Source organism: Tamandua tetradactyla, chromosome 3, assembly GCF_023851605.1.
Source record: "Tamandua tetradactyla isolate mTamTet1 chromosome 3, mTamTet1.pri, whole genome shotgun sequence".
Taxonomy (NCBI): Eukaryota; Metazoa; Chordata; class Mammalia; order Pilosa; family Myrmecophagidae; genus Tamandua; species Tamandua tetradactyla.
In genome coordinates, this window is record NC_135329.1 from 194,008,801 (window position 1) to 194,036,480 (window position 27,680).

At 34.7% G+C, this 27,680-nt stretch overlaps 1 protein-coding gene across 7 annotated transcripts in view; it reads right to left on the reverse strand.

Annotated features, from left to right (window-relative positions):
• Positions 1-27,680, reverse strand: part of USP37 (ubiquitin specific peptidase 37) — a 143,994-nt gene that overhangs the window by 69,668 nt on the left and 46,646 nt on the right. For all 7 annotated transcript variants that reach the window (XM_077155128.1, XM_077155124.1, XM_077155127.1 and 4 more), the window contains 5 exons: positions 26,378-26,462; positions 14,827-14,985; positions 9,084-9,215; positions 8,463-8,586; positions 7,814-8,001 (listed from right to left, as the gene is read on the reverse strand). In XM_077155128.1, the coding sequence (XP_077011243.1) occupies positions 7,814-8,001; positions 8,463-8,586; positions 9,084-9,215; positions 14,827-14,985; positions 26,378-26,462 (688 nt within the window). The remainder of the gene's footprint in view (positions 1-7,813; positions 8,002-8,462; positions 8,587-9,083; positions 9,216-14,826; positions 14,986-26,377; positions 26,463-27,680) is intronic.

The window sequence follows — 27,680 nt, forward strand, 5'->3', positions numbered from 1 at the left end:
CAGACATTGCCAGGTAGAGGTTCTGCTACCTCTTTCCCTTCTCCACAGATGCCTGGAGTATGCGCTATGTGCCCAGGTGGATAAGCGAGGATGAGGGAGCACACCACACCACCAGACACTCCCAGGCTTGCTGTAGGCAGGGAAAGTTGAAACTTTCAGTCCCATAGCCAAAGGTAATTCTACATGGGAGCTTGGGAATCACATGACCCATTGTGCCCACAAGCAGATTCTCTGGTGAGGTCCACAGTGCCCACTCCCCCACTCTTGGGGGTTGGCATTTTCAGAGAGCAGAGAGACCTGTGGCCTTAACTGGATTTATACCTGGTGATAATCCTGCCCAGCCGGCTAACGCAGCTGGGGAGAAACAGACGTGATGGGGAGAGGCAGCCCTAAGTGCCATCTGCTAGGAAATCAAGGAAATTGAAGTGATGCAAGCTTCCTTTCTCCCTAGCTTTTAACAATCTTTAAAGAGAGGTATACCTCCTGCACAAGGTCCTGGCCTTGGGGTCAAGTGTGAAAGGAGACTTTCAATGCAAATACAAGCAACTACAAAATCTAGGGCGCAAGGGAAATCAACTTTCAAAATAACTTCATCAACATAATCAAATGCCAAAAACAATCAATGAAAAAATCAGTAAGAATATGAAGATGTAAGAAGATATGGGCAGTCTTCATATAGATTATGGGTGGCAAAGGCATGGGTGTTAACTTAGGTTGGATTGTATGCTATGCAAATAAAACTGTTAAAAAATGAACCGAGAGAAGCAGTAGTAACTATTCATTGTTGGTAGGGAAGCTGAGAGAGGAGGGCAGTGTGGTAGTACCACAGGAGGCTACAGGTAGGGTTGCCATGTGATCCTGCAACCACGTGCTAGGTATAAAACTGGAGGAACAGAGTGGGGACACAACTGGACATTTGCACACTGGTGTTAATGTTGGTACTGTTGAAATGGATGGAGGTGGCCTAAGGGTACAACAACTGAGGAACAGAAGAGAGAACTGTGGTGTATAGATACAATGGACTACTGAACAGCTACAAGAAGTAATGAACTTGAGGTATGCAACAAACTAGGTAAATGAACCTTGAGAACACTATGTTGAATAAAATGTCAGAAACAAAAAGACATTATCATGCCTCACTCATACGGCCTAACTATAACACAAATTCAGAGAACTGAAGTTGAGAGCATGGGTTATAGGGTTGGGGCATATTGTAAAGGGTCATATATGGTAAGCTCTTACAGCAGCCATATCTATTCTGAAATTTTAACTGTTATTTCTAAATTCTGAGATACTGAGCTGTTTGTGTATAACCTGGTCGTTTCCAGAAACTTTGGGTATTTATGTGACACCTGAGACTCATTAGAGCACTGAAGCTATAAAAGTCAAGAGTACCCATATAACAACTGTTAAAAAAGTTGAAAAAGTGATCAAGAGTTTGACTAGAGATAGGAATGAAGTTGAACTGGTTAGAACTAAGGTAAATTAGAATACAGGGTAAAACATGCTATTGATTGTGTTTTAAAACTTCAACTTCTGTGTGAGACCAAAGGGAGAATGTTTAAATGGTACAAAATTTACAGTTTTGGGTGGCACGTTACCTAATTTAACTTGTTCAGTCAGTTTATTCGAATACCATAATCATACAGAATCTTGAACAGGGCGTAAGATCTTATTGGTTTGTACAGCTTAGTGTGCTGGGGACTTGGGAGAAAGAAGGAAATGTTAAACTTCCATCTGGGGAATTTCTGATATTTTTGTGAGCAGTGGGGACAACCAATTCAACAGGCTGAGCCTGAATTGGACTCCATTCTTACAAGGGTTTGAAATCCAGTATATATGAAGAAATCCTATAACTCAGCAATAAAAAGTCAAACAACCGAATTATAAAATGGGCAGAAGATATGAACAGACCGTTTTCTGAAGAACTACAAATGGCCAAAAAACACATGAAAAGACTTTCATCTTCATTAACTACTAGGGAAATGCAAATCAAAATCATAATAAGATACCATTTTATACACCTATAAAATGGCTGCTATTAAACAATCAGGAAACCACAAATGTTGGAGAGGATGTGGAGAAAATGGAATTCTTACTGCTGGCAGGAATGTAAAATGGTATCGCTCCTCTGGAAGATAATATGGCATTTCTTCATAAAACTAAATATTAAGTTGCCTATGAACTGGCAATTCAGCTACCCACTATATACCCAGAAGATCTGAGAGCAGTGACAAGAACAGATATTCGCACACTGATGTTCACAGTGGCATTATATACAATTGCCAGAAGATGGCAACAATCCAACTACCCATCAACAGATGAGAGGATAAACAAAATGTGGTACATACATACAATGGACTATTATGCAGTAGTAAGAAGGAATGAGGTCCTGAAGCATGTGAGAACATGGATGAACCTTGAAGACATAATGCTGAGTGAAATAAGCCAGACACAAAACAACAGATAATTTCACTAGTATGAACCAGGCAGAAAATGTAAACATAAAATGTAGAATATAAGGAACCTAGAGATAAACAGAAGCTAGAAGGGGGAGCTATTACATATATTAATTAAAAAGGTTGGTCTTAAATTGTTGGAAACAGACAGATGTGATGGTAGTTCATTATTGGGATTATAAGTAATAGTGCCTATCAAAGGTGATTATGATTGAAAGTGCTTGTCTAAAGTCATGTATCTCACTGATTAACTCTAGAAATATAAACAAGTTCTTGCATGAACACTTCAAATGCTTCACACTTGTACAAAGAGTTATAAGAGATTGGTATATGGGAAAAATTATTTATTGCATGCTGTAGACTACATTAAACAGCAATACCTTACTAGTATCATACCAATACCAGGGGTAATAAATGAGGGGGGTGTTGAGGAGAATAACGGATATGGGGTGTTTTGGGTTTTCTTTTACACACGGCTGGGTATATCTGTTATTTTTCTCTTTGAAGCAATGAAAATTGTCTAAAATTGAAAGTGAGGATCATTGTAAAATGAAGTGAGGATACTGTGAGATATTATGTACTTTGGGCAGAATATGTGATATGTGAATATATCACAACAAAAACCATAGATTCAAAAATAAATGAACAAATAAACAAACAGAAAGATACAAGTGCTACAGAAGATGTGGAGAGAGAGCTGTAACTATTCAATGTTAGGAGGGATGTACAATGGTGCAGCCCCTCTGGAAGGTAATGTAGTGGATCCACAGGAGGCTAAATATAGGGTTGACGTAGGATTAGGCAATCCCATTACTAGGAATATAGTCAGAAGAACTGAAAGCAAGGACACGAATAGACATTTGCACATTGATGTGTACAGTGGCATTATTCACAATAGCCAATGGATGAAAATGGCCAAATGGCCCTTCGACTGAGGAGTGGAAGGGTGAGGTGTGATGTACACATACAATGGAATGCTGTGCAGCTACAGAAAGTAATGAGGTTATGAGGCAAGCAATGAGGTGAATGAACCTTGAGGACATTATGTTGAGCAAAATAAGTCAGTTGCAAAAGGATGAATATTGTATGGTCTCATATAGTGTAAGAAAACTAGAGCCTTGATTGTAAGGTCTAACAGAAATCACATATATTCCTGAGTTTAAGTGTTATTTCGAAATTCTGAGATTCTGTGTTCTTTCTGTATAATTTGGTAGTTCCCTGGATCTATGGGTACCTGCATGATGCCCAAGACTCAGGGTTAGTGAAGGTCAGCATTTCTCCTTAAAGGAACTTTTAAAGAAGACAAAAAGAGATCAGACTAGGGTACAAGGGTGGTTCAGTGGCAGAATGCTCGCCTGCCATGTGGGAGATCTGGGTTTGATACCTGGTCCATGCACCCAAAAACAAAACAAAACAATGAAATCAGATTTCATTTATGAATGAAGAGAATCTGGCGGGGATTAATGTAAAAGAGAACACAGGATAAAGAATGATACTGTATTTTAACACTTCAACTTCTGTGTGAGACTAAAGGAAGAGATGTTTATTCTGTCCAAACTCTAAATTTCCTGCGGCACACCATCTAACATAACCAGTCTGGCCAGTTTATTTAAACAACCAAAATACATGGAACCTAGAAAAAAGAATGAGATCTGATGATTCTGTATAGCTTAATGTAATACCATGAAGCATTTTAGAGTATGTTGGGTAGGTAATTTAAAAGTGTTGGCATAGTCCCTTGAGGGAATGGAGAAAAAATAGGCAACTATTAAACTTCCCCACCTGAGAAATTCTCAAGTATTAGGGACTCCCAAATTAACAACAGGTGAAGCCTCAATCTTGAGGCTGGCCTTTATGAAACTTATTCCTATATCGATAAGCTAAGCCTACTTATAAAGACATATAGGAGTCACCCTCAGAGAATCTCTTTTGTTACACAGATGTGGCCTCTCTCTAAGCAAAACTCTACAAATAAACTCATTACACTCCCCCACTATGTGAGACATGACTTTTAGGGATGTAAATCTCCCTGGCAACGTGTGACATGACTCTCAGGATTGAGCCTGACCCTAGCACCATGGGATCAAGAATGCCTGTTTGACAAAAAGGTGAAAAGAAATGAACAAAAACAAGGTTTCAGAGGCTAAGGGAGTTCAAATAGAGTTGAGAGGTAATTCTGGAGGTTATGCTTATGCAAGCTTCAGCCAGATATTAGAAATTGCCATGGTATGCCAACCCCAACCTACAGTATTCCTGAAAACCCTAAAGAAAACCCAGGACTCTATCTAAGACTCTATAAAAGTTTTACTTAAGTTTATTTTTCAGAAACTTAAAACCTCCAGATTGTTTCCATGACAGATAAATTGTGGAACTCAGAGGTATCTATCAGTCTCTCTAAGAACATCAACCAGTTGCATTCCCCTACCCTAAATGTCAGAAACCCTTTTCAACACGAAGAAGTTAAAATGGTCATTGCCCAAATATCTCTGAAGATTGAGAGAATGATCAAATGAGAGGGAGAAGGTGTAACAGAGAAGTTAGGCTTTAACACAGGATTATGATTACTGAATGATTATACAGGTTATGTCTTTTTTTACTTTCTATTGTATTAGAACAGCCGGAAGGAAATAGTACCTGAAATTGTGGAACTATAACCTATATTATACTTTGAAATTTATTACTTTTCTGTATATATATATATATATATATATATATATATATATATATATATTATATTTCACAATAAAAAAATGTTAAAAAAGGCTTTTTCATGAAAGTGAAAAGACAACCTACTCAATTAAGAAATGGGCAAAGACTTGAATAGACATTTTTCCAAAGGGGATTTATAAATGGCTAAAAAGCATATAAAAAGATGCTCCACACCAACAGCAATTAGGGAAATGAAAATCAAAACCACAATGAGATATTATTGCACACCCTATTAAAATGGTCACTATTAAAAAAAACAGAACAAGCATTGGAGAGGATATGGAGAAAGAGGAACACTCATTCATTGCTGATATGAATGTAAAATGGTACAATTGCTGTGGAAGACAATTTGGTAGTTCCTCAAGAAGCTAAGTATAGAATTACCATAAGACCTGGCAATCCAGGATATATCTAGGGTGTATATCCAGAAGAATTGAAAGCAGGGAGACTCAGATATTTGCACACCCATGTTCATGGTAGTATTATTCACAACTGCCAAAAGACAGAAGTAATCCAAGCGCCCATCAACAGATGAATGAATAAACAAAATGCAGTATACACATAATTACTCAGCCATTAAAAAGGAATGAAGTTCTGATGCATGTAACATGGATGAACCCTGAGGACATCATCCTGAGTGAGACAGGACAAAAAGAAAGGACAAATATTGTATAATCTCACTGGTATGAACTAATTTTAAAAAGTAAGCTCACAGAGTTAGAATCTAGAATTTAGGTTACCGGGGATAAACTGGGGGTAGAGAATGGGGAATTGATGCGTACTTTGTATAGAATTTTTATTTAAGTTGATTCTAAAGGTTGGAAATGGATGGTGGTGATGGCAGCACATTACTGTGAGCATACTCAACAGCACTGAATTACATAAGTGAATGTGGTTAAAAGGGGAAACTTTAGGTCATATATGTTAATAGAATAGAAATTAAAAGATGAAGCATAGGACTGTATAACAGTGACCCTACTGTTGACGATGAACTATAGTTTATATGAACTATAGTTATAGTAAAAGCATAAGAATGTTCTTTCATAAATCATAACAAATGACACCAACACAAGGTGTAAATAAACACACGTAATGTAAACTATGGATGCTAGTGAATAGTACTATTTTAATAATTTTCATCAATTGTAATAAAGGTTACTACAAAAAAAATTACTGCAATTACAAAAAAGTGTTATCAATTGTTAACAAATGTTACACACCAAGGCAAGGTATTGCTGGTGGGGTGGTGCATGAGAATCCTGTATTTTATACATGATTGATCTGTAAACATACAATATCTCTAACAAAATATTTTTTCTTTAAAAAAAGGAAGGGAAATAGAGATGTCTATCATGTTATTAACTACGATGGGCACCAATTTTTACAAGGAGATGAATTATACTTGGAAAATTCAGACTTTCCCTTTAGAAACTTATTTATCCAACTGGAAATAAAACACTGAAGGTAATCATGAAGGAAGGCAAGAAATGTCTCTGACTAGTGATGTGAAACTATTGTCCTTTTAATATCCACATGAATGCTAATCATAATTAGTAGAATATATAGCTTTTAGACCTCAGTAAACACTACCATTTTGAGCAGCTTAAGAAAAATAGATAGATATGGAAGACAGAGAACAGAGGCAACATATGGATTTTTGCATATTTCTGAAGAAAATTCCAGAAAAATGAAAGAGAAGAATTCTTTAGAAAATAGTGCTCTTGAGCTGAAGTAAAATCCCAATTATCAGATAAATGGCCTCATGATGTTAAGGGCAAAATAAACAAAAATTTTCAATAAGTAGATGTAAGGTGTAAATTTCAAATAAATAAAGATCACCAGATTTTCAGGGAGAAAAAAGAAATATGAGTCACAAAATCAGGTTTTCCCAAAGTGCAAAAAGTAACAAAATACAGTGGGGCTGCACATATAATCTGTTAAGAGGAAAAGGCTGTGTGTGACTCAACAATTCTGTACTAAGTCATATATGAAGCCACAGGAATAATACTTATATAGGAGCTATGAAACATGTCTACTTTCTCTGAAAATAATTATTTTGAGAGGTACAGATAACTGGAAGATTAATCAAAATCTAACCTGCTGAAGTGAAGTGCCTGATACAGAAGTCCTGATGAATGAGCGTGGAAATTAAAGTTAAATTGAATAATTATTGTCAAGTGTTAAAATGGTTTAAAAACAGTACAAAAACTAAAAATAATTCAAATTTTGATCTATTTTATAAATTACACTAAAAAATTGTTTCTAATAAAAATAATTTGGATGAAAAAAAGCAACTAATTTGAGGGGATCTTTTCAGGGGGAAGAAAAAAAAAACCAAGTAATTCCTAATAATTTGACAATCTGAACAGTGATTTAAGAAACAAAACAAAATAGCAGATAAAAATGAATTGCTTAGTCAGTACTAAGACAAATTATTTAAGTTCTCCTTAGTTTCACATCACAAAGCAATTTTACAAAGCTAGACACTGAAAATGACATTTGATATAATCTCTGGATTTGTTTTCTCATGACATAAGAAGGAAATGGAGATCGAGGAATTCCTACAATTTGGTATGTTATAGAAGTGTTTTAATCACTTACCACAAAGATTTAAAAGGGAAAAAAGTTTCTTAGAGACTACTTACGCTTTACAAATGATGGAATGCTGAACCTCAAACTCCAAATTAGTAATAACAGGACAAGTATATACTCTGGTGGCTGAAACATCTGGTGAATCTTCTCCAGGAACAGGTTCAGTCTTCCAAGTTTTATTTAATTTTTCCATATCTTCTTTTAGCTGGTCTAAGCACTGACTTAAAAATTCATGAGCATCCTAAGAAGGCAATAAAATCTTCAATCAGATCAAAACATGTCTTGTCACAACAATGGGTTAATAACATTGTGATTTATATGACTAAATCCCTTGGAATTAAATGACATATATGAACAAGGTTATAGTTATTCTAATAAGGATCTGGGGGTACATATTTTGTGAGTAAAAAAGTTGGTGATAAATTCTAAATTCTTAACTATCAGTTGGATTAGTACTAAGTATTTCTTTACTTAGTTAAAATATGTTATCTTTCTAAAATGGCATTTGGAGCTTAAACAGTCCAAGTTTTTGTATGGACAAACCACACCTATATTATTAACACGATAAAATGCATACTGAACCTTATCATAACTCCCCATTTTTTTTAACCCATACACAAATCTCACTTTAAAAGTTAGGTTTGCACACTAAAATCATTTTAATTTCCCTATTTCTAAAGCATTATGTATAACAGTACTCACATTCTGCATATAACCAGAGAATCTCTCTGCTGTAGCTGAAATAGCATTTTTAACCTTCTTGAGTAAGTCTTTTTTGGTCTCTGAATTACAGATATCTTTTTTAACAAGCAAGTGTGCAAAGCGTCTAATAAAACAAAAGAGAAAACGTTAACATGTTTTATAACCATTTATGCTGGCATACCATTTTAAAGGTTAATGACTAACAATGGCACATAAAGTTTTGTGAGGTTTTTTTTTTAATGCTGCCAACATTTTAATGATTATTGTTAGGCATACATTCTGGAAATTTTTTTTACTTCAAACTGCAACAAGTTAAATGTTTATGATATACAAAGAAAACACAAACAAAAATAAAACTTGCTTTAAGTGTATCTTGCACCCTGACCAGTGCTTTTTTCCCCCCTTAATACATCTTCATTTCTGAGCTGCACAAAAACATTTAAGAATCTGATCTTTATAGTACAGCACTTAGGAAACAAAAATATAATCTCATTTCAAAGAAATAAAAAGGTTGGCACATAAAGTTTTAAGCATCTAAAATTTTATTCTAAAATTTAAAAAAATCCTGTTATTCTGTAATCAAGTGACATAAAAGGTACTCAGCAAGTAAGTAACAGTTACCTTATAAGTGCATTAAGTGGAATTTTCTTCCATGGGATACCCTGCTTAAGCAAATCATTTGCAAATGACTGGAGTGAAAACAGAGATTGTAAAATAGCATTCATATAGCATGTATTTCCCAAATTGGAGAAGCTGAAAATGAAAGAAATAATGCTTTAAAACATGAAAGTAGTTTCTGAAGTATGTTCAAAATAGAAGGGGTTCTCACACTTTAATATGCATTAGAATCATCTGGAGGGCTTGTTAAAATACACATTGTAGAGACCCAACCCCAGAGTTTCTGATTCAGTAGGCCTGGACAGAGAAGGGGCAAAAATGTGCATTTCTAACAAGTTCCCAATTGATGCTGATACTGCTGGTCTAGGGATCACACTCTGAGAATGAATGCGTTATAGCAATATGACAATAGTTTAGTTTCACCTAAACAGAAAATTACTCATTTTTGAATGAATGCTAAATAGGACTCGGTAACTTACTCAAAGAGCTTTTTCAATTTTATTTTTTTCATTAAGATATAGCTTACATAATATAAAGAACAAAACCTTTTCTTAAAAAATATTTTTAATGATAAATCTTCACATACATACATTCCATATATGGTGCACAATGTCTCACAGTATCATCACATAGTTGTGTATTCATCACCATGATCATTTTTTAGAATATCTGCATTACTCCAGAAAAAGAAACAAAGAAAAAAGACCCTCATACATACCATACTCCTTACCCACTCCTCTCAATGACCACTAGTACTTCCATCTACCCAATTTATTTTATTTTACCCTTTGTCCCCCCCATTAATTATTTATTCTTTATCTATATTTCCTTACTGATTTGTCCATACCCTAGGTAAAAGGAGCAATAGACACAAGCTTTTCACAATCACAGCATACTGTAAGAGCTATATAGTTATACAATTGTCTTCAAGAATCAAGGCTACTGGAACACAGCTTGACAGTTTCAGGAACTTCCCTCCAGCCACTCCAATACAACGGAAACTTTTAAAAAGGAATATCTATATAATGCATAAGAATAACCTCCAGGATAACCTCTCAACTCTGAAATCTCTCAGCCACTGAAACTTCTGTCTCATTTCTCTCTTCCCCCTTTTGGTTAAGAAGCCTTTCTCAATCCCATGATGCTGGGTCCTGGCTCATCTCGGAAGTCCTATCCCATGTTCCCACAGAGATTTACACCTGTGGGAGTCATGTCCCACAGAGAGGGGAGGGCAGTGAATGAAGCTGAATGTGAATATCACGGAGGGAGAAGGGCTTGGGGCACATATGAAACCAAAAGGAAAGAACTGAGGCGGTGTAATTTAGGAATGCCCAGAGAGCACAATGATGGTGATTAAATGTACAAATAAAAAAAATTTTTGCAAGAGGGAGAACAAGTGAATGTTAACAATGCAGGATGCTGAAAACTGATGGTATAGGGGGAGGTGCAATCAATGCAAACTAGGGTTATAGTCAACAGTAACACTGCAATATGCTTCCACTGAATGTAACAAAGGCTTTAGCCAAAACTAAACTTCAATAGGCTGGGGGGTGGGGGTGGGGTATGGATTCTTTGTGAAAGAAAAGGAAATGTCTTCATGTAGATTATGGTGGGGAAGGCATGTCTATATACTTAGGTAGGACTGTATGATGTGTGATTAAAACTGTTTAAAAAATGAACAGAGACAAACAAGTGCTACAGAAAATGCAGAGAGAAATGTACCTATTCAGTGTCGGTAGGGAAACTGAGAGGTGCAGCCTCTTGGAGGGCAGTATGGTGATTCCAGAGGAGGCTAGGGGTGGAGTTGTCGCCATATGATCCTGAAACCTGCTGCTCAGTATATACCTGGAAAAACTGAGTGAGGGGACACAAATGGACATTTGCACACTTGTGTTTTTGGTGGCAGTGTTCGCGATCCACAATGAATGAAGGTGGCGGAAGGGTACAATGACTGAGAAATGGAAGGAGGAACTATGGTGTATATATACAGTGGACACAGACAACACGCATGTTCATGTGCTTCAAATCGTCATTCAATTCCCTGAGACCCTGCTCATATTTTTCCATTCTTTTCCCCCGATATTTTCTTTTGTGTGTAGGATTTCAGATGCCCAGTTCTGTAGTCACTAATCCTTTCTTCTGCCTCTTCAAATCTACTGTTGTAGGTTTCCATTGTTTTTTACATCTCTTCTATTGTGCCTTTCATTCCCACAAGCTCTGTTGTTTGTTTTTTCAATTTTTTTTTTTTTAACATGGGCAGGCACCGGGAATTGAACATGGGTCTCTGGCATGGCAGGCGAAAACTCTGCCTGCTGAGCCACAGTAGCCTGTTCTGTTTTTTACAAACTTTTGAGTTCTTCTTTTTGTTCGTCCAATGTCTTCTTTAAATCCTTCCTCAACTCATTGATTTTTGACGAAATTTTCCGCATCTGTTCGAACATCCTGAATTAGTTGTTTCAACTCCCATATCTCATTTGATTTGTTCCTCTGAATGGGCCATAGCTTCGATTTTCCTAGTATGACTCGTTATTTTGCTGGTGACTAGGCATTTGATTTCCTTAATTAGTTTATTCTGGGGTTGTTTTCACTCTTTTTACCTACGATTTTCTTGCTGGATGGCTTTTCTCTCTATCTGCCCTGCGACATTCAGTTCAACTTATTCTAGACCTCTAGCATAGGTTCTGGTTAACTGATCAAAAATTTTCAGTTCTGTTTTCCTGTTTCTTCCCCTGCCCATATGGGAGATTATAGACCCCAGTCTATAGACAGGCCTACATCTCAGGAGGAAATTGTAGCCAGCATCTGCTTTCTCTGATGTTGAGTCCTAGCAGATTGAGAGACTTTTCTACGAAACGTCTAGACGCTGCGGTTTTCCTATTCTGCCCAGTATGTACACTCGTCTGCCTGTGGCTTCATACCAGGGTAAAGTGATGTGGTGCCTTTAACTTCAGCAGACTCTCCCTGACTGGATGTGGTTAAGACACAGGTGAGGTATATGATGGTTTTCAGTTTTCCAGTCCCTCGTGCCTAAAGTCTCACTAGAACTGGACCCCACTTTTCTCTTGGGGAAGATACACCTTTTAGGGAATTAACTCCTTTCACCTGACTACTTACTTTTGTCTCTCAGACAAGCTTAATTCCTCCTTTACCTGGGGCAGTGCTCATTAAATAGAACGGAAGTTGAGAGGGCTTCCATTCTATCTAATGAGCAGAAAAAAAAAGGTCTTTTCAGTGTGTGTCCCCTTTTCCTGGGGTCCAACCTTTTTTTGCCAAAACGCACTGTGGTACTTTTGTTGGCAACTCAGAGAAACTAAGAGGCACACACACACCCATGCAATCATCATCAAGATCAAGATACAGAATTCTGTGGAAGGTTCCCATCACTTCAGAGGGTTCCCTGTACATCTCTCCATCAATACCACTCCTAAGATGACCACTATTCTATTAACTTAGATTACCTTTGCCTATTCTCAAGTTTCACATAAAAAGAATTCTCTTTGTGTCTGGATTCTTTCACTTAATATTACGTTTGTGAGAGTAACTCATATTGTGATATGTAGAATTAGTTCATTTTTAATGCTTTTTTTTAGTATTTGTTGTGTTTTGAATATAACAGTTTACCCAATTCCTCTGTTGATGGACTTTAGAATTGTTAACTAAACTGCTTTCAATTCTTTTGGGTATATACCTAGAAGCAGGATTGCCTGGTCATATGTTCATCTGGTAACTACCAAACAATCTTACATCATAGCTGAAACACTTTACATTCCCACCAACGAAGAAAGAATACTTCTATACATCTATATCCTCTCCAACACTTCTAATTTTCCATTTCTTTAACAGTAGCCATTTTAGTGGGTATGAAATGGTACCTCATGGTTTTGATTTGCATATACCTATTTGCAAACGATATTGAGCATCTTTTCATGTATTTTTTAGTCATTTGTATATCTTCTTTAAAGAAATGTCTATTCAAGTCTCCTGCCCATTTTTATGAAGTTGTCATTTGTTGTTGAGTTGTAGGATTTCTTTATATATTCTGGATATTATTACGTTTATTGGATATGTGGACTTCAAATATTTTCTTCCATTGTGTAGGTTATTTCACCTTCAAGAGAAGCCCTTTGATGCACAAAAGTTTTTAATTTTTTGAGGTCTCAATTACCTATTTTTCAAGGATATTAAGTTGAAGAAACCATTGCCTAACACAAGGTCCTGAAGATGCTTCCTCACATTTTCTTTTGAGTTTTATAGTCCTAGTTTTTATATTTAGGTCTTTGATAGATTTTTTATTCTTTTGTGTTTTTGGCATGGGCAGGCACAGGGAATCGAATCCAGGTCTCTGGCATGGCAGGCGAGAACTCTGCCTGCTGAGCCACGGTGGCCCCATCCAATACCACCGTGGCCTGCCCTCTTCAATACATTTTGAGTTGACTTTAGTATATGGCATGAGATAGAGGAGTCCCCTTCATTTTTTTGGATATGGATATTCAGTTCTTTCCCAATTAAGGGGAGGTGGCATCCTTGTCAAAAATCAACTATCCATAGATAAGAGTCTATTTGGCCTATATAGTTGTTCTTAGGCCAGTACCATACTGTTTTGACCACTGTACTTTGCAATAAGTTTCAAAATTATGTAGTGTGAATCCTTCAACTTCATACTTCTTTTTTAAGATGGCTTTGGCTACTTGGGGCCTCTTATCCCTCCACATAAATTTAATGATTGGTTTTTCCATTTCTGTAAATAAGGCTGTTGGAATTCTGATGGGGACAGTGTTGAAATCTGTAAATTGCTCTTGGGACATTTTCAAATTACTGATTTAATTTTTGTATTTGTCATAGGTATGCTAGGATTTTCTATTCTTTTTTTTTTTAACTATTTTTATTGATATGTCTTAACACACATACAGTCCATACATGGTGTACAATCAATGACTCACAATAAATAATAGGGGGGATAAGGGGTAAAATAAAGTGGGTAGATTGAAACACTTGTGGTCAATAAGAGGGAGGGGTGAGGGGTATGGGACGTACGAGTTTTCTCTTTTTTAATTTTTTTTTTTTGGAGTGAACCAAATGTTCTAAAAATGACCACAATGAAGAATATGTGTGAAGATTCACCAATAAAAATTAAAAAAAAAAAAAATTGTTTGGATTCTAGATAATGGACTTTAACACTACTAATGAATAAGTGATAGGCTTTTTTTGGTGATCTTTTTGTAATTTTTAAATATTTTTGACAAAACAACATACAAACACAAACATTCTTAACATACCAATATTCTATACTTGGTGTACAATCAATGGCTCACAATATCATCACATAGTTATATATTCATCACCATGATCATTTCTTAGAACATTTGCAGGACTCCAGAAAAAGAAATAAAAAGAAAAAAACTCATACATACCATACCCCTTACCCCTCCCTCTTACTGACCACTAGTGCTTCCATCTACCCAATATATTTTAACCTGTGTTTCCCCTATTAGTGATAAGCTATTTTTTTTTTCTGCATGGGCAGGCACCAGGAATCAAACCTGGGTCTCTGGCATGGCAGGCGAGAATTCTGCCATTGAGCCACCATCACACCACCCAATGATAAGCTTTTAATAAGTGATCTAATCTCTAAATACCCCAGAGCTACAAAAATGACTCCTTTCTACATGATTCTTTATACCAAAAAATATATACTTCAGTTCATTTACTGTATAAAAAGAAAAGCAAAATAAAATAATTTACCTACCCCTGAAGTTGTTGTGGGTGAGAAGAAAATGGCATTCTTGGTTTGTTCCAGCCAGTGTAATCCTGGTTACACCTCAGTTTTTTAACAGAAAGAGGTGCTGGCTGAGGAAGAAATCCCAAACTTCTTTTGGCAGAGGGAGTTTGGCTTGAAACATTTGTCCTACATTAAAAAAAAAAAAAGGTAATGAAGAAACAAAACAAATTCCTAACGCTTCTTTTCTCCCCTTAGTCGATGTCTCGGTAAAAAAAATCCTAAACTCAGGGACATACGAGTAATAATGATCATTTAGGGAAAAAATGCACAAATATTAATTAGCAAGTCTGTTGATACAGAAGAAAGCTGGTAAGGCACAAAATACTGTACATATTTTACTTATAACAAAAATAATCCAAGTTAATGAACTAAGAAAAATCATATTATAAATATATATATATTTTACTTTTGTATTCCACCTGAATGGATATCACACATTTTGTTTACCTAATCTTGAATACATTTAGGCATTTGCTTTTTTCCCCACTCTTACAAATAATGACAAAACAATTATTCCTACCCAAAGTCCTTGGGAAATTCTCAAAAGTAAAAACATTAAGGGCAAGCATTTTCAGTTTTCTTTTATAATCATCGTAGATATTGTGACTATTTTTCAAAATGGCTTCACCAACTTACACTTCCGCCAACAGTGAATTTCCATTTCCTTACATGGTCTCCATTACCTATTAGTATCATCAGAAGTTTCAATTTTTATCAATCTAATGAATAAAATGTGATCTCATTGTTATTTTATTTTGCATTCCTTGGTTACTAATGAGTTGAACATAATTTTATAATAATTTACTCTCTGCTGAATTGTTTTTGCCTATTGTTGGGGTTTTTAATGATTTTAGTTATTTACATATTCCATAAAGTAATCCTTTATTATATACTGTAAGTTTTAAATTATGTACTCAAAATTATCAATCTTTCCTTTTATGGCTTGTGATGTTTGTACCTTGTTGAAGAAATCATTCTGCAGCCTAAAGTTATAGAAATATTTTCCTATATATATTTTAACTGTTGATATTTAATAGAATCTAATTCCAAGCTTTTCTCATATATAAATATACACACATAAGTGTACAAACGCGAGTTTCACTCTACCTTGTCTTAAATCATCAGCTCTCTTCATTACAATCTTATTAAGATATCATTAAATATTTCTGACAATTTTCTTTTTTTTTAGCATTTCAAACTAAATTTATTTTAGCATTTGTTTCCCCTATTATTTATTTTTATTCCATATGTTCTACTCGTTTGTTGACAAGGTAGATAAGAGAGCATCAGACACAAGGTTTTCATAATCACACAGTCACACTGTGAAAGCTATATCATTATTCAATCATCCTCAAGAAATATGGCTACTGGAACACAGCTCTACATTTTCAGGCAGTTCCCGCCAGGGTCTGTCTCCATTACATCTTGAATATCAAGATGATATCTACTTAATGTGTAAGAATAACCTCCAGGATAACCTCTTGACTGTTTGGAATCTCTCAGCCATTGACACTTTATTTTGTCTCATTTCACTCTTCCCCCTTTTGGTAGAGGTGGTTTTCTCAAGCCCTTGATGCTAAGTCTCAGCTCATTCTAGGGTTTTTCTCAATCCCTTGATGCTGAGTCTCAGCTCATCCTGACAATTTTTTTTAAATGCTTAACTAAACATTTTATCATGCCAGGACTCCCAAATTTATTTAAACAATCCCCTTTTGTAAGACATTTGTATTATTTCCAATCAATTCCTATTTTTATAAAGAGTTCTGAAATTAATCTTTTTACATATTCTTGATTATTTACTAAGACTGGCTCTATAAGGACAGGGACTTTTTTTCATTCACTGTTATCCCTTGATAACTAGAATAATGTCTGGTATGTAGTAAGTGCTTAAATATTTGTTGAATGAATGAATGCCTTCTTACAAGTTTATATATTAGGTTGAAGGGTGTACCCATAGTTTTTTTTTCTCTCTTCCTCCAAATTTTATTTCTTTATATTATTTCAGATATATTATTACTATTTTCACAAAATTACAATTTGTTTCCACTTAACATCCTGGACATCTTTATGAGTCAGTACATATAAATTCATCTCATTCTTTTTAATACCTACATACTATCCCACTGAATGAATATATCATAATTTCAAAATAAAATGGTCATAAAAGTAAACATCTATACACATACATATACATGTATACATATGAAAAATTTAAATTATACTACAGATCTCATAATAAAACAAAGCCCTGTATTTTCTTTGAAAGGTTTTTAAAGTTTTATTCTTTCTTTCTATATATGTCTTTATCCACTTGAAAGTTTATTTTCCTGTACACTGTGAGGTGAAAATATGAATTTCTTTTCTATATGAAAAACTAATTGACCCCAGACTACTTATCGTCTATGTAGTTCTTAGTTTTTTTAAACTTAAAAAAAATGGGAATAGAATACTCATACTAGAAAAGTAGGTAAAAAACAAGTATGGAGTTTAAGTTACTATAAAGGAAATACCTGTGTAATGACCATTAATGAAAACAACTTCAAGCATTCCTTTCCAATCACAAATCTTGCCTCTACCCTAAAAGTTACCATTAGCTTTCCCGCAGTTTTACCCTTACTACACATCCTAAACTTGGCAGCTTGGACAACGCATGGTGTATCTTTTTTCATTCTTTAAGCTTTCAGCCTGTCCACATCCTTATAATGTAGTTGTTTCTTTTAAAGAGACCTTTTTCTGCCCCTTGTTGTAAATAAAGACTATCTTTCTCTTTTACTGGAACAATGAGTATTAATATCATTACAGATTTGGATTTATATCTTGTGTTTTCTTAGGTGTTTATTATTTGTCCCATCTGTTCTATGTTCCTTTCTTTCTTCTCTTTTGCCTTCTTGGATTGTTTGACTATTCAATATTATTTCTTTTTTTTCTGTTGCTAGTTTGGAAGTAATACATTCTTTTAGGATTCTTTTAGTGGCTGTCGTAAAAACTATATTATGCATTTTTTTTTTTTTTTTTTTTGGCATAGGCAGGCACCAGGAAGGGAACCTGGGTCTCCAGCATGGCAGGCAAGAACTCTGCTACTGCGCCATTGTCTGGTCCACTTTTTAAAGAAAAATCAAACGACTTTGAAATAGAGTTGATTTTCATTTTATTTGGTTCTTTACAAATCCCTCTGAGATTTCCAGTGGAGCTGGCTAAAATTTATGGATTAATTTGGAAAGTGGTATTCCTTGCTTCCCATCCATAAATATGGCATATCTCTACATACTGTATATACAATAAATATTTTTATTTATTTATAAATAAAAATACCATTTTAATTGTTTTCTCCATACAATAATAGACTAGATTTTATTAGATTCCTAAGTACTTCAAAGATTTTTAATCTTTTACAAAGAATATCTTCTTTTCTATTAAATTTTGTTTTTGTATGCTGTAGGGCAGTTTCACATTTCATTATTTTTCCATGTGAGTATCCCGTTATTGCAGCACCATTTGTCAAATCTTTGTTATTGTTTATTTTGGGGGAAGTGCATGGACCAGGAATTGAACCATGTCTCTCACATGGCAGGTGAGAATTCTACCAATGAACTACCCCTGCACCCCTTTCCATTAAATTTTTAAGTCATTTTTGTTGAATTTAGAACAGTATTAAATTTTGAGTTAATTTTTAAAATCTTACAAATATTTTTATTAGTTTTAATAATCTCTTTTGATTCCCTTGGTGTACCTTATTAAGGATCATATTGTCTGCAAATAATAACAATTCTGGTTTTCCTTTTCCAATCCTCAAACCTCTTTATTTCATTTTGTACTATTTCACTGGCTAATCTTTGGGACACTGTCAACCTGTTCGAGACATTGTCGGAAATACTTCTCAAGTTTTACATAAATTATAATCTGATTTAAGAATTTGGTAGATGTCTTTCTAAGAAACGAAGGAAAGAATCCTCTGCTTTTAATTGGTAAAAATATATAAGGAATTCTCAAGTTCTTCAATTAAAAATCTATTATAATTGCCAAAATGAATTTGAAATGTTGACTCACCTTAATATACCCTACCTGGTCACTGAATATTCATTTTTTAATATACCGTTGGACTCAAACAATATTTTATTATTTATTTTCCTATCTATGTTCATCTCTGAAAAATGGCTTACACTGTTCTTTTATTGATGTCATAAGATTTTATTTAATTTCTAAATTAGTTATAGAGCTTTCTTTGTTTTTCCATGATGAGTTGGTTAAAACTAACCTATATAATCTTCTTTAGTACCTTCATGTGGGAGAAAGGGGAAGGACTTTTTGAGTTCTCAAACATCTTTAATAGTTATATTCTCTTTAACTTCACCCAAGGATTCAACTATACTGGTAAAGGTAGTTCACAATATCCTTAGGTTTGTGAGAAACAATTACTCTGTGTAATCACAGATTCCATTTTACTCCTTTTCACTTATTTACTGATGCCATGTCATGTTTCTCTTTTTCTATAGAAATTTTCAAACACATATAGAAAAAACAATAGCATAAGTCTATAACCTAACTTCAATGGCAATCAACATGTGACCAATCTTGTTTCATCTATATACCCACCCACATTATTTTATAGGATATCCAAGACAAAATATTTTATTTATAAATATAAAAGCATATATCCTAAAAAAGGTTCTTTCTTAAAAACCTTTGTGTAAAGAACACTGACAGAACAGTGAAAAGACAACTAAAGAATGGGAGAAAACAGTTGCAAATTATATATCTAATAGGGGTCTATACCAGTTTGAATCTATTACATATTCCAGAAAAACCATGTTTTAATCCTGATTCAATATTGTGGGACCAGACTTATTGCTAAGGGTGGGAAACTTTGACTGGACTGTTTCCGTGGAGATGTGACACATCCAATTGTGGGTATGATCTTTTGAATACATGGAGATGTGACTCCATTCATCCAAGGTGGGTCTTGCTAGTTTACTATAGTCCTTTAAAACAGGAAACATTTTGGAGACACCTCAGATGCAGATGCTTGGAAAACAGTTGCTTCAAAGCTGACTGAGACACGGATGTTTGAAGATGCTTGGAGTGCCAACACTGAGAGCAGATGCTTAGACATGGACAGAGCCCAGGAGATGTTGCCATGTGCCTTCCCCTGAGATGCTAAGCAAGTGAGAATCCAGAGTTGGGTCCCAGGGAGCTAAATGAAGGCCCACAGATGCTTAGGGACGAAACCAATAGCATCAGAAGCTGGATGCAACAGAACCAGGAACAAAGACCAGGAGATCCCAGCCATGTGCCTTTCCATGTGACAGACATCAGCCTTTCTGAGCAAGGTATCTTTGCCTGGATGCCTTAGTTTGGACATATTTATGGCCTTAGAATTGTAAACTTGCAAGTTAATAAATTCCCTTTATAAAGGCATTCCATTTCTGGTATACTGCATTCTAGCAGTTTTAGCAAATTAATAAGGGTCTAATAGCAGAACACATAGAGAATTCCTACAATTCCACAACAAAAAGATGAACAACCCAATTTAAAAATAGGCAACGGATTTGAAAAGACATTTCTCCAAAGATAAACAAATGGTCAATAAGTACATGAAAGATGCTTAAAATCATTAGCCACCAGAGAAATGCAAATCAAAACGAGATACCACTTTATGTGCACTAGGATGGCTATTATAAAAAATAGAAAAAGAAGTGTTGGTGAAGATGCAGAGAAACTGGAACCCTCGAACACTGTTGGTAGGAATATAAAATTGTATACCTGATGTAGAAAATTTTTCAGTTTTGCAGTTCATCAAAAAGTAAAACAGAATCACAATCCCTGGCAATCCCATTCCTAAGTAATACCCAAAAGAACTGAAAGCAGGGACTTGAACAGTTATCTGTGAACCAGTGTTCATGGTAGTATTTTTCAAAATAGCTAAAAGGTATAAGCAACCCAATATCCATCAGCAAATGAGTGAATAAGCAAATGTGGTATATCCATATAAATAAGTATTATTCACATGTAAAAAGGAACGAGACTCTGATACAAGCTACATGTATGAACCTTGAAAACATAATGCCAAGTGAAATAAGCCAGACATAAAAGAATAAACACTGCATGACTACACTTATGAAATGTCCAGCTGTGACTGCTTTGACCAGAATATAGTAGCACTGCAGTGCCAGTTTTTGGACCCAGGTTGTACAGTCATCTTCTCTTAGAACATTAGCAAACCCTGAGCTGTCATGTTAAAAAAAGCCCAGCTATCCTTCAGAAGAGACCACATGGAGAGGCCCTGAGACCAAATGGAGAGGCCCTGAGACCAAATGGAGAGGGAAAGGCACACTGCTGATCCTATTTTTCCTGAGACAACAGATAATGTGAGTGAAACACTTTTGGATCTTCTAGACTAATCATTAGTTAAATGCCACCAAGGAATCTTTGTTGATGCCATACAGAACAGAATAATTGCCCAACTAGAGTTCTTACAAATTTCTGTCCCACAAAATCAGAGATGTAATAAAATTATGGTTGTTTTAAGCCACTAAAATTGTTTCATCATCTTTAACATTACTTTTTTTGAGAATTCATATGAAAGATTATGGGAATAATGAATATAAAAATGCCTTCCACCACCAATCATCTCATTTTGAACTTCCATTAGTTTGAGGAAGAAAGCCTAAATTTGAGTTGTGTGTGGAATTCTTTAGAATACATGCTGAAGAATGAAGAGAGTGTGAAGCAACCTGTTAATTAAAAAAAGCCAATATTCTATGATCCATATTCTCTGACCACAGTCTAAATTAAAAATCAACAAGGAAAATAAAACAGAAAACTATTTAGAAATTAAAAATCACCTATACCTCCTGCAATAAATCTGCACTGGAGTTTTTTTTCTTTTTATCCTCAAATTGTCCTCTCTCTGACCTGTAGGAATCTCCTCAAGTTGGTTGCTGTGTCCTTTTGTCAGGGCCACTATAAGCTTTGACAGCTTCTTGTGTACCTGACCATATCTACTGGTCAGCTATGGAGGCCACTAAAGCACTGTTTTAAAGTTAAGGTAAAGTAAAACATCAGATAGTTTCATCTCTCTACTCCATCTTAGTGAAAGGCCTTTCCAACAAGAAAAAGTTAGAATGGCCATAGCCCAAACACCCATTAAGAAAGGGATAGAAGAAACGAATCCCATTTACAATTGCAACTAAAAGAAAAAAATACCTAGGAATAAATTTAACTAAAGAGACAAAAAACCTATATAAAGAAAACTACAAAAAACTGCTAAAAGAAATCACAGAAGACCTAAATAGATGGAAGGGCATACCGTTTTCATGGATTGGAAGACTAAATATAGTTAAGATGTCAATCCTACCTAAATTGATCTACAGATTCAATGCAATACCAATCAAAATCCCAACAACTTATTTTTCAGAAATAGAAAAACCAATAAGCAAATTTATCTGGAAGGGCAGGGTACCCCGAATTGCAAAAAACATCTTGAGGAAAAAAAACGAAGCTGGAGGTCTCGCGCTGCCGGACTTTAAGGCATATTATGAAGCCATAGTGGTCAAAACAGTATGGTATTGGCATAAAGATAGATATAGCGACCAATGGAATCGAATAGAGTGCTCAGATAAAGACCATCTCATCTACGGACATTTGATCTTTGATAAGGCAGTCAAGCCAATTCACCTGGGACAGAACAGTCTCTTCAATAAATGGTGCCTAGAGAACTGGATATCCATATGCAAAAGAATGAAAGAAGACCCATATCTCACACCCTATACAAAAGTTAATTAAAAATGGATCAAAGATCTAAACATTAGGTCTAAGACCATAAAACAGTTAGAGGAAAATGTAGGGAGATATCTTATGAAACTTACAATTGGAGGCGGTTTTATGGACCTTAAACCTAAAGCAAGAGCACTGAAGAAGGAAATAAATAAATGGGAGCTCCTCAAAATTAAACACTTTTGTGCATCAAAGAACTTCATCAAGAAAGTAGAAAGACAGCCTACACAATGGGAGATAATATTTGGAAATGACATATCAGATAAAGGTCTAGTATCCAGAATTTATAAAGAGATTGTTCAACTCAACAACAAAAAGACAGCCAACCCAATTACAAAATGGGAAAAAGACTTGAACAGACACCTCTCAGAAGAGGAAATACGGATGGCCAAGAGGCACATGAAGAGATGCTCAATGTCCCTGGCCATTAGAGAAATGCAAATCAAAACCACAATGAGATATCATCTCACACCCACCAGAATGGCCATTATCAACAAAACAGAAAATGACAAGTGCTGGAGAGGATGCGGAGAAAGAGGCACACTTATCCACTGTTGGTGGGAATGTCAAAGGGTGCAACCACTGTGGAAGGCAGTTTGGCGGTTCCTCAAAAAGCTGAATATAGAATTGCCATACGACCCAGCAATACCATTGCTGGGTATCTACTCAAAGGACTTAAGGGCAAAGACACAAACGGACATTTGCACACCAATGTTTATAGCAGCATTATTTACAATTGCAAAGAGATGGAAACAGCCAAAATGTCCATCAACAGACGAGTGGCTAAACAAACTGTGGTATATACATACGATGGAATATTATGCAGCTTTAAGACAGGATAAACTTATGAAGCATGTAATAACATGGATGGACCTAGAGAACATTATGCTGAGTGAGTCCAGCCAAAAACTAAAGGACAAATACTGTATGGTCCCACTGATGTGAACGGACATTCGAGAATAAACTTGGAATATGTCATTGGTAACAGAGTCCAGCAGGAGGTAGAAACAGGGTAAGATAATGGGTAATTGGAGCTGAAGAGATACAGACTGTGCAATAGGACTAGATACAAAAACTCAAAAATGGACAGCACAATAATACCTAATTGTAAAGTAATCATGTTAAAACACTGAATGAAGCTGCATCTGAGCTACAGGTTTAGTTTGTTTGTTTGTTTGTGTTTGTTTTTTTTTTTTACTATTATTATTACTTTTATTTCTTTTCTCTATATTAACATTCTATATCTTTGTCTGGTGTGTCGCTAGCTCTTCTAAACCGATGCAAATGTACTAAGAAACGATGATCATGCATCTATGTGATGATGTTAAGAATTACTGATTGCATATGTAGAATGGTATGATTTCTAAATGTTGGGTTAATTTCTTTTTTTTTTTTCCGTTAATAAAAAAAAAAAAGAGAGAAAGGGATAGAAAGATCAAAGGTGACGGTGGAGTTACACTGAGGAGACAGGATTTAAGAAATGAATATGACCGCTGAATCATTAAATTGATATTTCTTTTAGTCTCCAGTATTGTAGAGCAACTAGAAGTAAAAACCAAAATTGTGGAGTTGTAACCAATGTCAAACTCTGAAATATGTTCTACAACTAATTGTGGTGCTGTGCTTTGGAATTTATTGTTTTGTACATAAGTTATTTTTCACAAAAAAGAAAGAAAAAAAGTCGACTGTGATGCTAAAAAAAAATTTAAGTCTTCCAGCCTCTTATATTCAAGAGCAACTAGAAGGGAAAATATGAAAGGATGGCATGGTAGTTCACGACAAACTCTGGGATCTGTCCTATAATTACTTGTTGAAGAGTGCTTTGAAAACTATTGCATTTTTATTTCTTTGCTTTGTATATGTTATACTATACAATAAAAAAGTTAAAGTAAAGAAATGGGGAATTTATCTTGTGTTTCCTATATGTACCATATACATATAAATTTTTTCTTTTTGGGAAGTGCAGGGTCTGGGAATCAAACCCAGGTCTCCTGCACTGTGGGCAAGAGTTCTACTACTGAGCTACCCTTGCACAGCCTACATACTGCATTTTAAAACAACCAAAAGTTGAAGGAAAGTTCTTCATTATTATAGGATTCCAACCAAAATAAATGTCAAAGGGATGACAGAATTTGAAAATTACCCTTATTTTTGAAATAATTTTTTTTTTTACATTCAGACATGGTGTATAATCAACGGCTCACAATGTCATCACATAGTGTGTGTTCATCACCATGATCATTTTTTAGAACATTTACATCACTCCAGAAAAAGAAATAAAAAGAGAAAAGAAAAAACTCATATATACCATACCCCTCAACCCTCCCTCTCATTGACCACTAGTATCTCCATCTACCCAATTTGAAATAATGAATCTTGATGCTGATATCAATGGATACCAAGGTCATTAGGTGAAAGATAATGGATGGAGCCAAATGACAAACAAATAATCTATATTAACATCTCTAAAGGGGATCAACCAGACTATATATCTCTTGATGTGAAGCCAAAGAACACACACAGCACCACCTGTGAAATTATTGACCAAAAAAATTAAGCCAGAATTATTATGAGGTCTCTAAATCTAATTACCAGTTCACAAGAACCTTGGGGAGTAAATGAACAAATTAATGACAACAAAGCAAACAACCAAATCTAGAATATGGCAAATTTTATATACTAATAACGTAGTTTTTTAGCCAATACATGTCATGGAAAAATGAATCTTATATGAAAAGAGATTTATGAGGCATAGCAATCAAATACAGTGTAAGGAATGTACTCAGATCCTCATCTGAGCAAGCAAAAAATTTGAGACTGGCAGAAATGTTAAAGCATCCCTATGTAGAATCCATATGTTTATTCTATTATCTAGAAAAGAAATACATATTAGGTTTTTTTTAACATATTACTTTTAGATTCTTATAATAAGCAGAAATATATCAAGCTTCCTCTCTCAAATAACTTAGTCATCACTGCAGTCATAAAGTGCTTGATAGATGCCACTGAATGCTGAATATACCTAAACATGTAATATTAAATGCTTTACTTCACTGTCATTATTTTATAAGAATAATGAATGTGATTTTACCACTTCATATTAAATTTTAATAAAAAAAAACTGCGATTTGGCACATCATTATATAGCATATATAATATCCACCAATATTACCCTCACTATTTAGGGAAGACTTCTATTTGTCTTACCCCTAGTTGTCTTACATAATTATATCTAATAAATCTTAAAAAAAAAATTAAGCTGTATTTTTAGAATCAGTTATTAAATATCTAGCCTTTTCCAATGAAGATACTCACTAATGTGAAGCTTCTGTTTCTTTAAACAAAATGTCTTAATTTGGGTAGGTAGCTTAACAAAGACATAGGCAACAAAGGCAATTTAAAAATGCCTCAAAGGACGTATTTTAATGTGTTTCATTTGGGATGTTGAAAAGTACACTGGTTTAGAATTTGAAAACAGTCATAGCCTGTGGCCTCAGCATAAAAATCTCCTTAGACCTCAGTTTATTCATTTGTCAAAAAATTAAAAAAAATAAGAGTTTGAACTGAAACATTTCAGAGTACTTTCTAACCAAAATGTCAAATTCTATGATTCTCTTATCAATTCTGATAAGAGCAGTACAGTATTCATTTACAGCATAATGCACAGGCTATATCTCACCATTCAATTTTCTTAAGAAGAAAGCTCTCAAGCTCTTCACAAGGCATATACCAAACCAATGCATACCTGTCTAAGTTAGTGCTGCCAGAAGAGTAATCCTTGGATGTAGATCTGCTACCATAAAAGGATGATGACTGCAAAGGTAAAAGCCCTATAAAAAGCACAGGAAAAAAGTTAATTCCTAAACTAACCATTCAGTATCATTCAATAATAAAATTACACCATTGGACCTGTTTTGTATGTCTTTTTTTGTTCTTTTCTTGTCATGTAAACAAAACAGATCAAATATTGTGGAAAAGGTTATAATAGCAAAGCAATACTCCTCTGCCCATAGCTCCACAAGTTGTTTCTAATTTCTAAACAGTTTTTCACTTAGTATTCCCAATTTCCTCTATACCTCTAAGTAATATACTTCTACTAATATTTTTTTATTTATAATTTTAAACAGTAACAGACTCTATTATGAAAACTTAGAAATTCTCACCCTACTTTTGTTCTCACTAGTTATTTGTGTTATTTTAGTTCTTCTATTGATTAACTTTGTAACTTTAACGTAGTTGAAACTACTACATTTTCTTCCATGAATCCTTTCACTTGACTACTCGCTTCTTTTTCTCTTCTCCTCATTTCCACATCAGCTTTTTAAAGATATACCTTAACTTCAACACTGTTAAGGCTTGTTGCATTTTCAAGTCTCCTGTGTCTTACCTATAGGTAAATTTTAAAACTTGAAAACCAATAAGTAGAGTTTGTATTATGCAAATATTATTTATTTCAGAGGTAAGAATTATATTAGATACTTCCTTCTGTAAGGGTCCAATGTCATAATTCCAAAGTACTCAAAGGAGAATGTTCCTAGAATCCTCGTCAACTAAATTCTCTTAAATTATTAACTTCTCAAAATCACACCATATTTTAGCTTATTTCAATTTATTTTCAGGTTGACATATAGTCAAAACAGTACTAGGATTTTAGAGGATCATCTCACCATAAGCTGAGAAACACAAAAATTCAAGGACAGATCAACTTTCTATTTTTATAAAAATGGGGTATAAGGTGAGCTTAATAGCTGTGTCAGGCAATACTTTTCAAGATCTTCTCCTGGAGCTTCTAATAGCAATACTGATGAACTTTAATAGCAACAATTTTAACTCCTATGATTGATTCTGTGGTCCAGGTACTTTGACAATGAAAGAGCTTAATTCTAGGCAGTCAAATAGGGTAAGAAGAAGTTAAAACCTGGATTCTTTGCAAATAGAATAAAAGTTCCTTTATATTTGTAATACTTGAAAATATTTTAGCTGAGTATTGGGTACAAATTGGTGCCTAATAATTTGAACTGAATTATACTGTATTCCTGAATCACAGA